Genomic DNA, 12,771 nt, shown 5'->3' on the forward strand with positions numbered 1-12,771 from the left:
CATGGAAAAAAAAACATCCTCTCACAAGTTCTCTATCTGACACTTTTGTGTCACCCGTCTGAACCTTCTTATCCCTCTTTTCACTGCAGATCCTGCAGTCTTACATGATCAGTCTTGCAGGCAGATGGGACAACACTAAGTTTTTCCAAGCAGTTACACTGCTCCGATGGAAAAGAAGAGAAGCCAGTCTCTGGATGGAGAAGCTCAGGCAGAGGGGAGAGGGTCTGCTTTGTGAGGAAGGACAGTGAGGTACGATGTGGTGACTGGGATAGGGGGGTGAATGTACCCATTTGTCTTCATTTGGGGAGGACTGGCAGACAGGGGGTGGGGGGTGGAAAATTTATCCGGTGTGGGGGGAGTGGGAGGTGCTGGTCCTCCAGTCAAGTGGCCTCAGGGGGATTTGAAATGCATTTGGGGTCCTCGCAAAAAGCCTGGGAAAGTATTGCGAGGCTGAGATCTTAACCGTGGACACGAACTGCAGTCCTTCAACAAGAGCAGCCGCAAATGCAAAAATTCTGTTTTATCCTGAATTACATGGAAAAAGGCTTTCCAACAAAACACTCAGCTTGCATTGCCAAAAAAAAGTCCTTGTCCTTTTTTTGGATGCAACAGCGCAAACTGTGACCCAAGCACATTAAATACAGTGCAGCGAAGCAGGAGAGGGAGTTGTAAATTTAGCCGGGGAAAAAAAGCAAAGCATCCACATTTCTCCGTGGCCTCTGCTCTGGGCTGCCTTGTTTCCATGGAAATTTATGTACACAGGGAACACAAAAGAGGGCTAAGGAGGTAACACGGCCTGTTTAAGCCTTGAGGTATTTGCTTGAGCAAAGCCCCGCTGCTAATAACACAAGCCTCATACTGAGCCAGGCAACCTGGCTGCTCTGCACCCAGGTCGTTGTTTGAGAGAGAGCAGGAGAGGAGAGGAGAGGAGAGGAGAGGAGAGGAGAGGAGAGGAGAGGAGAGGAGAGGAGAGGAGAGGAGAGGAGAGGAGAGGAGAGGAGAGGAGAGGAGAGGAGAGGAGAGGAGAGGAGAGGAGAGGAGGAGGCAGAGGGAAGTCAGAAACTAACCAAAAATCCCGGAGATGAGATGAAGGTAAAGGCATTAGAAACCGAGCAAAGGAAGAGTGCATTGCAAAACATAAATAGCTCCCGGGAAAAAGGATCGGGAAGACATTTAGTGGGAAGCGGAAATCAATAAGGCAAGCGGTGAAGCTGGGAGGGAGTTCTAAGTGGATTAGATTGAGAGAAAGTGTTCGATAGGTTATGGCTCTGAGAGAGACGTAGTGAGACACCGCAGGCTCTATTGCATACTAATAAGGAAGACTGAAGGAAAGCTAAAGGAAAGGGTTGCGTAGTTCACTGCGAAGACCTTTTCTATACGGCTTCTCCCTGGATTTGTAGTTTAAAATTCTTTTTTTTACTAAATTAAAATTCATTTCCGAGTATAAAAGTCTGTTCGGGTTCTAAAAAATAAATCTCACCAAACAAATTTAAAAATTAACTTGAGGTTGGCCCTGGTGTCCTTACAACACGCTTCTGGCGTGATCTCAGCCACTGTCTCTCTGGCCAAACGCCTGGGTCTAGGACAGCTGTCATGGGTCGCAGACTCAGACTTGAGGGGAAGCCAGAGAGCAAGAAAAGAAAAAAGAAACTTGGAAAAAGAAGCAGATAGAGAGAGAAAGAGTAATTTGGCTGGGCAGCGTGCCGCAGGGGTGATTTCTGATGGCTGAGGAGGATAAGGGGAAGCAGGGAGGGAGGGGAGGGTTAGATGTTGTGCTTAGTCACAGACCTCCACTGTGACCCAGAAGGTCGGACCTCTGCACCGTGCGTCTGACCCATAGCTTCTGAGGCAGCCAGACGGAAAACAAGATGCAAACGGCTACTCCACGCAGGGCATCGAGCGGACGATGGCTGGTCACAGGGATCGTGACCTGGCTTGAGGGATGAGGGCAGGGCGGGAGGTGAAGGCATGTGGGAGGAGGCCAGTGCTGCCTATTACTCCCCCTCACTTAGTCCAGTGAACCAAGGGACCACCAGTCAGAAGTAGAGGCAGGAGAGGGTGGTGGGAAGGGAGGAAGCAAAGAGAAACACTTGCCAAAAGACCATGAGTGATCCGTCGACCGCTGCGGTTTGACCCTGATTCAAGAGGTCAACGAGGGGATCGCCTGACAACAAAACAAAAAGTGTTTCTCCTCCACGTGCCATGAAACCCGTGTTCTCACCGATCTGTTTTGCTCAATTAAACTTCAGAGGACGCGCTGCCACATCCCTATGTAGAAGTCCTGACCCCAGGAGACTGGGAGGGCTGCTGGTGGCGGTGGGGACCAAAGGTTAAGTCTGGAGATCGTAAAACAGGGTCTCCCTTCACATGTCAGCTTGCATTCAGAGGTAATCTATCCATTTCCTAAAACTATCGTGATGGTGTGAAAAAAAAGACGTTACAAAGTCAAGGTACTGATGTTTTATGGCCGTGTTAACTGTCAACAGTGGAGTAATGGGAACGCAGCGTGACCCTGACCCCCAACTCAGCGTTAAAATTTATAGCTAAAGTGATTACTATTTATTCACACTTGAAAACATACCAAAAGTCCCAACTGTAGAGCTTTATTTTTTAGGTTTGGTTGGGGAAAATGTTGTTTTTTCTCTTGCTTCGCTGCACACAAAGTCTACTTTATTCTCAGTCAAAATTCACAAATATAAATACGTTAGAGAAGCATGATCCTATACCTCCTGAAGATTTTTAATACAGTTGAATGCCGAAATGATTAGGGCCAGGGGTAGAGAATATTGTCCCCGTCCTGCAGACGTACATTTGCTGAAAAAATAGCAAAACACAAAGTGAAGCCTACAGAACCCCCAGCATGTCCCAACACGATGAGTACCTGCATGCCTCATTGCAACTATTCCATCAAGCTGTCAAACTAGATATGCAAACCACAAGCGCAGGTGTGGAGAGGAGATGATTCACAGAAGAAAGGGAAAAGAACTGCACTTCAAGTTTAATAAGATAAAACATTGCAATGGAGTGCCTCTGCAGAGCATGTGTGTGTGAGAAGCTAGGAGCTGGTTTGAACAGCCAGTTGGCACAATGGATGCCATGAATCCCGACCCCCTCCTTCCCTCATTCCAGGCCCTCAGCCTACTTCCCAGTGGGCATTCATCTGGGCATGCACATGGGCGCTGCAGCCGTGCCTGGCTGAACGCATCTGTGCCCCAGAACAAGGGGTGAATTTTTGTGAGTGCCCTCTCAAAATTCACCCGGGACTCTCGCTGCCAACCTGCTGACCTTTCTCAGGCACAAATCCACAGGGATTAACAACAAACCTGCCTTAAAGGTATATTCTTTTTCATTTTTAAACACAGATGAGAAAATAAACGCAGCTAAATCATTTCTGTCACTCGATAACACAGCTCAGCAGAGCAGGACACAAAAAGGACAATATATTAAAAGCACAGACTGAACAGTGGATTCTCTTTCAGCCGGAGCCCGGTTTGCCAGTTTCTTTGTGTTTGATTGTATGTTTGTTTGTTTCGTGCAGTTGCAGCTGAACAAAAGGCAGCGGCAGCTTCCATTCTGCCACCATTGAGGGAAAAAAAAACAACTTTCCAGCGTGCCCACCGCATTGCGGATGCCAACCAACGAATCAAAGGCATGCTGCACGCAGACAAAAGAGGGTCTGATGCCAACCTCCGAACCTCTAACAACCGTCGGGCGGCGATCCGCCCTGCCTCCCTGGCACCTTGTGGAACAAAATGGCGGCGCAGCGATTTGCCGTCCACAATATGGCTGCGCCTTCTGGGTTCGGGCACCGCTTGGCGACTTAAAGGAAGAGGAAAACTATTTTTATTTTGCCGAAACATAAAGGAAGAACCTATATGTGTACATGTTTTGTATTCTTATAGAAAACGTCAGAACGCAAAAAATTATCCTGAAAATTTCCTGAAATATCCTGAAAAATGTTTTCTTAAAACAAAATCTCTAAAAATTAGATTTAAAAGACAAAAACAATTATTACTAAAAGAGTGGTGTTGGTTTAAATGTTGGCACCGATCGGTGAAAATGCAGCAGATGCAGAACAAGAGGAGCGGTGGCATCCTACAAAGAACACAAAAGAAGGGTCTGATGCCAACCCCGGTGCCAGTGGCAACCATTATTGTCTCCGTGTTGTGCCTGCTTTCCCTGGCACTTATCAAACACAAAATGGCGTTCAGGATTTGATGGTAATGAGCTAGCTAGACCACCATTCCTCCCCTCAGTGGCAGAGCGGTTCGATGTTGCAGCTACAGATTCAATGAAAGGGGATTTCATCGAGGAGGAACCCAGGAGGGGAGGTATTCCTGGGCTGCCAGCAGAGAAACTGAACTTTAGAAATGTGAGACTGATGAGGTATTAGGAAATTAGTGAGTTGTATTCTTTGGGATGGCTGCTAAAACTACAACTAATCACATGTATAAATGTAAAATCATCAAATCAAATTTCAGCAAACAAATGTACCGTTCAGAAAACTGAGGTGAAAAAGGAAACCTCCCAGCTGCTTTTCACAGATAATCTCTGATTACAAATACCAGCCCAATAAATTATTTCCCGGCAAATGTAAAAGTATTAAGGTGCAGCCAGTGTGCTGCATTAAAATGTTATATTTTCATTTTTTCTAAGTTTAGGAAAATTGCTTTATAAACTTTAGCTTCCTCATGCCAACTTTATTTAAATCTCTTCTAGACCATTGTGCAATATGTAAAAATTCTCTAGTGATAAATGAGGTTCTAAGGAATTAATAAAATGTGAGAGGTTTACAATTCAGCACAAATCTAAAAAAAAGGTTTGTTTAGAAATAAATAAAAATTGAGAGGATCAGACTTTTTTTAATAATACTGAAGACTTATGACACATGAAAGATAAAAATGTTTTGCAGTTTCCTTCATTTTGAATCTAGCAAAAAATCATGGAATTGCAAGATTATTCCTATTTATTTCCCTAGCCTTCATATGATTTTATATAAACATTTAAAGACTGAAAATAATGGGAAATATTAGTTCTGATGCATTTAATGAATAGGAAAAAAAAGATGTCATTATTTGACCTGCTCTAACCAATCAGAGATGATCAAGGAAAAATAGTCTGAATCTGATCTCACATTTATGACCGGTGCCTCTCTTAAACTACATGACAATTTTGAAAAAGGATAATGTTTTCCAAGCGCTTTCCGTTCACAACAAACAAGGTCTGAAGGAATTAAAGATGCTAAAATTTTCCACAACAGTTCAAATAAAGCCGCACACATAACATGGACGTGCTTGTATATAAATTATTTAATAATTGTGAAAGAACAATCAGGCTTTTTCTGGTCAATACTGATCTCCAGTCTTTGAGGTCAGATCGCCTCTTTCCAATATTGATTAACTCCTATCTTTTTCAACTTTTCCATTTGGAAGTAATTGCACGATAATCCCCATTTACCTCTATAATCTTTGTCTGATTTTTATTAAAACCAGAAATTGCATCAAAGCACAAGTAGATGCTTTATAGAGCAAAAATGGTGGGTTTTAATTCTAATGAATATACTGAATGGGGGATTCTTTTTTAGCATTTAGCATTAACTGAACTTATCTGTATTGTTTGATGACAAATTAGAATTTATGTAACTGATTTTAAATCTGTCTGTATGACTTTATGTGCCTTGAGATGATGTTGGTTGTGAATTGGCGCTATATAAACAAACTGAGCTGGATTGGTTTAAGCTGCCAGTAACCAATCAGAGCATTACAAAGGAAAATTTGTCCATTCTAATGGCTGTCAATTAAGAAATAAATCAAGCTGTTCCAAATCCTGCTATTGAAAACAAACTAGGTTTTAAACATGTGAAAAGTTTCCACAACAGCAAATATATAGATAAGAAATACATTAAAAATAGAAAGATTTCATGATTGAAAGTGTTTCTATTAAAACCAAATAGTTTATTTTAGGATTAAATGTGATATTGACCCATAATATGAGAAAATAATCCACTTGTGGGTTCTTGCATCCGTGCAGCAACTTTCTATAAATGCCAGTGTTTAACCGGCTGACAGGCAGAATTGGAGGGTGTGTGTTAGTTTGTGCAAGCCAAAGTGGCTCCGTGTGCAGACACACACACACACACACACACACGACTGAACATGAGCAGGAGCTGCTGCAGGAGCGCAGCTAAGATGAAGTTATAAATGTTTTGCGTTAAAACACATTTGGTTTTTGCTTAGTAATGAGCCGTGCTTAGAAAGTAAAAAATAAAATGTGTTTAAACATTCTGCTGCTCACGTTTCTGTTGTTTGTTTGTCTGGCACACACAGCAACAACTGCAGCCCAGACTGAGCGATGCTTCCAGAAACTAACACATGTGACCCCTGACCTCGCCAAACCATCACACTCATCTATATATATACATATTTATCTACATATGGATATACACACACATATAGTCTGAGCTTGAACATACCTTGGTCATGGACATAGTAAGCTAGAAACAAGTCCAGCTCCTTGACCGATACTGTTATGTGGTGAGGCTGGACACAAAGTGCTGAGTTGGTGCAATGTTGAGACTTGACGAGGCGCTCGCCGTCCGTACTTTCCAGAGGGATGCCCTTGAAGAGGATGACCATCACCAGGTCCAGGCGCCAGACTTTGTCGGCCTGCCGCAAGCAGTCGATCCGACGGATCTTGCCCTTCTGGTCTGGGTTGGACAGCACGCAGCACGGCGGCTTCTTGCCCGTCACGCTGAGGACAAAGTCCTCCCGGTACTCCTGCCGAATGTCCTTCCGCAGCTTGGCCAGCAGCCTGGATGCCCACTTCTGCTTGATCTCAGGCTTCTCGCCCAGGAGCTCGTCCTTCACAGCGCGCTCTTCGTCCTTGGACATCCGCTTCTCATGTTTCTTGAAGTACTTGCGTTTTCGGGCCTGCAGGTTGAACCACGTATAGGCGATGGCACGGACATGAGGGAGAAGCGCCTCGATGAAGGGATGAAACTCATCCTGGAGGAGATCAGAGAGGAGAGGAAAGAGGGTTACATTTAATCATCCTTATAAAAATAAAAAAACAAACAAGCTGAGGCATGAGAGAAGTCAGATCACAGAAACGTATGTCACACAGTGGCTTATTTTTTAATTTATGTTCCACTCTTTTGCTGCATGTCTGACAAAACACGTCTCAATATTTATGACAGAATTAATATATTCTGGTCATGCTGTGGGAACCGGCGGCATTTCTCTCATCAAACTTTCCCTATTCCAAAGTGAACTTATCCCACGCCTGCTAAGAACAGAGGCAAGGCTTCTCAACAGGATAGAGTCGCAAAGTCAAATGTTTCATGGACAGAGGTGAAACGACAAAGCAATGACATTTCAGCAAAAAATTAAAAATTCATATCACGCGTTTTGGCATAAAACTCGATTAAAAACAATTTATTTCGAAAACAGAATTTTAGCTCATTTTTTTATTTTTACAAAGCTATTTGATTTTAATAATTTATTTTAAAATTAGAATAAAAATTAAATGATTGTTTTCCAATTTGACTTTTTCCACTGCATTTAGCACACTTTTATATTTTTAATTTAAAAAATATAAGTAAGAAAAAATGTTTTTTGGAGCTAAATGCATTTGACGAAGTCTCTTTGGATTCCGTTTGAAAACAAAAAAAACCACAATTTCCCGATTTACTAACTAAATCACCTTCTTATTTTAAACAAGGGTAATACTTCAGTAGTCCTGCCAAAGTTTTCATTAACTCATTCCCCTTTCATTCTCTCTTTGTCGTCAGGACTGTGAGAACAATCCGGTCACAAATTGCAGCTCCTTCAGGTGAGAAACGGAAATGTCAAATTATCTTAGCTTTCAGGTCATTAAAATGTCAAATTTAATAAGCGTAAGCAGCAGCATCTCCCCCCCTCCCCTTGTTTAAGCTGGCTTTTGAGGAGTCAAACCACACATTGTTCTTTTTGAAGGCAGTCAGGCAAACAGGGCGATGGGAAACCACAGAAATCCACTCTTCAGTGTGTGAGTGTGTGTTCGCCTGCATGCCGCTGGAAGCCACATTTCGTCTCTGCACAGTCAAACTTTGCTTCGGCGTCCAAATCTCACGATGTAATCATTTATCAGCAGAAGCAAAGAGGAGCTTTTTAAACGCCGTACATTGTTGTTTTTAAAAGCCAGATGTCTCGCTGAATGAGAAGTGTGTAGCTTTCGTTTTTGGAGGGGTTATAAAATAATGATCGGGGCTTATTTTCATGTCATCTCCAATTAAAATGTAAACTTTGTAATTCTGCTAAATGTCCTCAGAAGCAGCTGTTTTTAAAAACAAAAATAGAAATCTGTTTTCTGTTATAAAAAACACACTTAAAATATTCCAATAACAGTCATTATTATCTTCCTTTAAGCAGGCTAACAAAGCCTAAAGCTGTAAAGATAAATGACTTGGCCAGGGCCTGAGCGGTGCACTTCAGCTGGGGCCATAAAAGCACAATCCTCTTAAGCACAAACTAAACCACGTCTCAGTCAATCACTAACTTATGCCAAGTAAAATATAAACAGTCAAACTGAGTCAGCCAAAACAGTCTGCAGCTACCCCTGTCCAAGCGCTGTATCAACCTTATCGGTGCGTGTGATCTTCCTAAAGAGAAAGTAGCTTTATCTTCCCCCAGCAGCACTGAAGGGGGTTTTAATTGAAATAAAAATATAGATTTTTTTTTTTTTTTTGGAGAAGGGGTGGGAATATTTAAACGTAGCTCAGGTCAGGCTGGGAAGTGTGAGAAAAGTTAAAAAGGAAGCACACAGGCTTATTAAATGTAGGCTAAGGAGGAAAAATAAATTTTAAAAACATAAGTTTTCAAAATATAAAAAAGGTTGAATCAAACTAACAATTATAGAAATATCAGAGCTAAAGCACTAAAAGTGTACTTTAAAAAATAAACAAATTGTGTCATTTTAAGACTAGTTTGTAAATTATTTGTGTTCTTTTAACAGTAAAATTGCTATACTGCCAGTCCCTCATTCACTGTTCATGGAAGGTACGGCATTTCACTGTTTACACCAAAACGAGCTCATTCTTCGCTCTGCATCTTATACACATTTAAAATGCAGTTGGAAAAAGCTCTCAGCTACAGCAATCTTAGCTAACTAACTAACTAACTAACCTGACAAGCAAACTGTTTCTCCGCTCTACTGGAATATTGTGTCATAATTTCATTTTTAGTTTATTGAAGCCTGCAAATTACTGTTTGTTTTTTCAGGTTGGTTGGCACTGTTGTCCTACTGCACATTTGGTTTCATATTCATTTTAATGCAGAATTATAATACTAGCAAAGCTGGATAATTGCTGCCAGTGAGTTACAGTTACATTAACGCTCAACTATTTACAGTGTAATCATTCACTGTAAAGTTTTTTGTTGCTTAAACAGCAAAATTACTGTATTCATGATTGGTTCTGTACTGTTGAAGCAATGTGCAGCATGCCAGTGTAGAGTTTGTGATAATTTTATACTAAAACTATTGTATTCTGCAATGTATAATCGATTTAAAATTATGCTACTGTAGATTTTAATATGTATTCTGGGGGGAAAAGACTAAGCAACTGTAATTTAATTTACAATGAGAAGCAGAAAAGCTAAATAAGTAGATTATTTTCTTATTTTTAACATGCACCAGATTTGTACAACAGAGCAGTGACATAAATTACAGTTTATACTGTATTTTACTCAGTTAGTCAATAAATTACTGTTTGTGCAGTACTGATGCCCTACAGCGCACTAATTTAATATTGTAGAGCAAGTTACTGTTATTTTAACAACAATAATCCCTTTATGTGCAGGCATTTATTTGAATTAATAAAGAGTTTCCAAAATAGCCGCTTCAGGACGCGCATACAGGAACTTGTACATGTGCCAAACTCACCCCAACTACTTACAAAATACACAGAAAATCAGAAGAAACAGGCACGAATACCTGAGTCAGACAAATCGGGGAATACATGTCGAGACGGCTGAGCACAAAGAGGAAAGAAAAAAGTGAGTGCAGGTGGACTTATTCCTCCGATCACTCCATCGTCCTGGACCGATCGATGCGCACCATGCAAGAGAGTGTGTGTAAGCGTGTGGAGCAGCAATCCGAGCAGAAATTATCCAACAATATCCATGAATAGTTGCGATCCAAAGATTGTCACCACCGCGGAGTGGAAATGTGATTTATTTTTGAATATGCAGGAGCTGGCATTCAAAGGTAAAAGAAGAAGCGACTTGGAGCTGTGCGTCCTCCGCTGCTACGACGCTCTTTCTTTCTCTCTCTCTCTCTCTCTGCGCGTTTTTGCGCGGAGCTTCGCAGGGCGCAGACTGCTGGGACGGTTCGCCCCCTGCAAAAAGCTTCCAGCCAGAGCTGATATGAAACCGAGCGCTTCCACCTTCAGTCGTTCCTGCGCGATTCCAGCAAATCAGATCCAACTTTTTTCCTCTCTCCTCTTTTTTTCAACCCCCCCTCCTCTCTCTCTAACACGTAATTACACAGTCACACCCCTCCCCCTCCTCCTCCTCCCTCTCCTTCTCCAGTCATATCCAGCTCCCCCTTCAGCACCTTCCCTCCTCTCCTTCGGCACACAATTCATTTACTGCCCTCACTTCGGCTGAATTATTTTATGAGCTCCGGGGACTTCGGACCGGAGCTTCGGCCACACAAAGAAGGAAATAAAAGCACATCTCCAGCCTCCTTTTCCAGTTTAGACAATGACCAAGTTGATGCATACTTTTTACGTCCAGCTTTTTGACAGTTTCTTCTCAACCGTTTTTGTTCTTAAGTAGGGGAAACATTTAATCAAGCCCCTAAAGCGGGATGCATAATTTATTAGTTATGGTGCAAACAAATGGATTGTATTGTCCCTGCATCCTTTGGTAATTGGAGTTTCTTGGCAGAAACCAGTAACAAACAACCAAAAAAGGTGTTTTCTTGAAATTACATTTTAAAATAAAAACATAAATAAGTAGTGAGAATCTATACGCTTCACCCCGTGACGTCACTGCCATTATTTAGTAGGGGGTGGATGTTTGAGATTGGCCTTAAAGTGGGATTAAAAATATAACAAAAACATTATTGAAAATACTTCTCAACTAGACTTGTGCACATTCCCAAGTCCTTGTTTATATTTGTTTTGTGATAAAAACAAAAACAAAATCTGTTTAGAGAAGAAACAGCGCCCCCTACAGTCACAGTATATGGCACTTTTTCACTTCATTTTTAAACTAACATCCATTTTATACTGATGAAAAAAAGCGTTAAATATTTTGTATTTTAAAACAAAAACCAATTAACCTTTAGTTTTTTATTTACTGGTTTTTAATCAGACGGATGAGAAACAAGACTTAAGTTTTTTTTTTTCCTTTTGGTTTTATCTATTTCTAATCAAGCTTTTAAGCAGGGGTGCCCCTAATAAAAGAAGGGGGTGTTATGGAGGGGTAGCAACCCATTGAAACATTTGTCCACCTTTCTTAAATTTAACTTTTTAAAGGTTAAACATAATGACTGTCTGCTTAGCAAATATTAAAAGGGTGATCCCCCCCCCCCCACCCCTGCAACCCCCTTGGTAGCGCCCCTGCTTTTAATAAAATCAAGGAAGAAAAATGCACATTGTGTGCACATTTCTTTGCACGCATAAGGTTGTGTTTTGCACTAAATTGAGCTAAGATTAAACGCACTTTCTTTGCAGCGGAACACGTGTTTCTGCGGGTCCTACAGAGCTGTCAACTGTCCGCACAAAGTTCCCTTGCCAGAGGGAAGTTCTGGGTGCCGTCTGCCTTCTCCACATTTCATCACCATACAGCAGCAGAAAACACAATACAGAAAGATATTACATGAAACAAATAATAAATATTTGCACAACACGCAGCGTTATCACAGCATTTGAAAGCAGTAATATAATCCACGTTCACGTACCATTGCACTGTACTGCATGGATTAATGGGGTAGTCCTGGAGCCTGGTTGGAAAAACACAAGCCGGTAGCTTCACATTTCTCACGCTTAACTTTGTTTGGAGCCCTTTTTCTCTTGCGGTGCTCGCAAAACAACAACAACAACAAAAAGTCAACACCGGAAGACAGTTCCTGGCAGACAAGAGGTGAAATGAAGTTAGGAGCACCTCGCCTTTTTTCTCTCCCTTGTTTTCTTGTTTTCCTTCCTCTTCAGGTCTCAATGTTTGGATCGGGTTTTTTTTTTTTTTTTTTTTTTTTTTAGGTGGGGGGGGGGGGGGGGGGGGGGAGTTGAACGTGATCCAGAAGAGGCAGAGTTTTCGGCACTGGGCTGGTCTCCGCCTTCACTTTCACTGTCTGACCGACTGACTGCCGCCCCTCCAGCTCTCAGCGCCAGCAGCAGCTGAACAGGACGTCGTCTGCTGCAGCTCTTCTAAATAAAAGCTCAGCTTTAAAGTTCATACTATGGGAACGTCTCTAATGGCTGAATGTCAATATAATGTGTCCATATTATATGTTTGTGAACTTTTGCTTTAATAGTCTTATTTATGGATCTTTGGGAAAGATCCATAAAGTTGAATTGTATATTTCAAGTTATATTGTATCATATACCATTATATTGTATAGTATCATACTGTATCATTTTGTATAGTACTCTATTATATCAGATTTAATAATCTAGCTCTGTACTTCCTTATATTGCATTGAACTGAATAATATTTCACTGTACTGTATCCTATTATATACTGTGTCATTTTGCACTGGTCTGTATTAGATGGTATCATTCTGAATTGC

The 12,771-nt window shown here is 41.5% G+C and overlaps 1 protein-coding gene across 6 annotated transcripts in view; it reads right to left on the minus strand.

Moving 5' to 3' along the window:
• LOC124880072 (nuclear factor 1 B-type-like) overlaps positions 1 to 12,251 on the minus strand; it is a 95,456-nt gene extending 83,205 nt beyond the window's left edge. For 4 of the 6 annotated variants that reach the window (XM_047384965.1, XM_047384968.1, XM_047384964.1 and 1 more), the window contains exons 1-2: positions 9,970 to 10,462; positions 6,473 to 7,004 (exon numbers count right to left, since the gene is read on the minus strand). In XM_047384965.1, coding sequence (XP_047240921.1) covers positions 6,473 to 7,004; positions 9,970 to 9,996 — 559 coding nt within the window. In that variant the 5' untranslated portion in view covers positions 9,997 to 10,462. Of the gene's footprint in view, positions 1 to 6,472; positions 7,005 to 9,969; positions 10,463 to 11,943 lie in introns of those variants that run through there. The other 2 variants (XM_047384967.1, XM_047384966.1) reach the window with 1 other exon arrangement.
• Positions 12,252 to 12,771: the final 520 nt, after the last annotated feature.

Source organism: Girardinichthys multiradiatus, chromosome 14 (genome assembly GCF_021462225.1).
Source record: "Girardinichthys multiradiatus isolate DD_20200921_A chromosome 14, DD_fGirMul_XY1, whole genome shotgun sequence".
NCBI classification, from domain to species: domain Eukaryota; kingdom Metazoa; phylum Chordata; class Actinopteri; order Cyprinodontiformes; family Goodeidae; genus Girardinichthys; species Girardinichthys multiradiatus.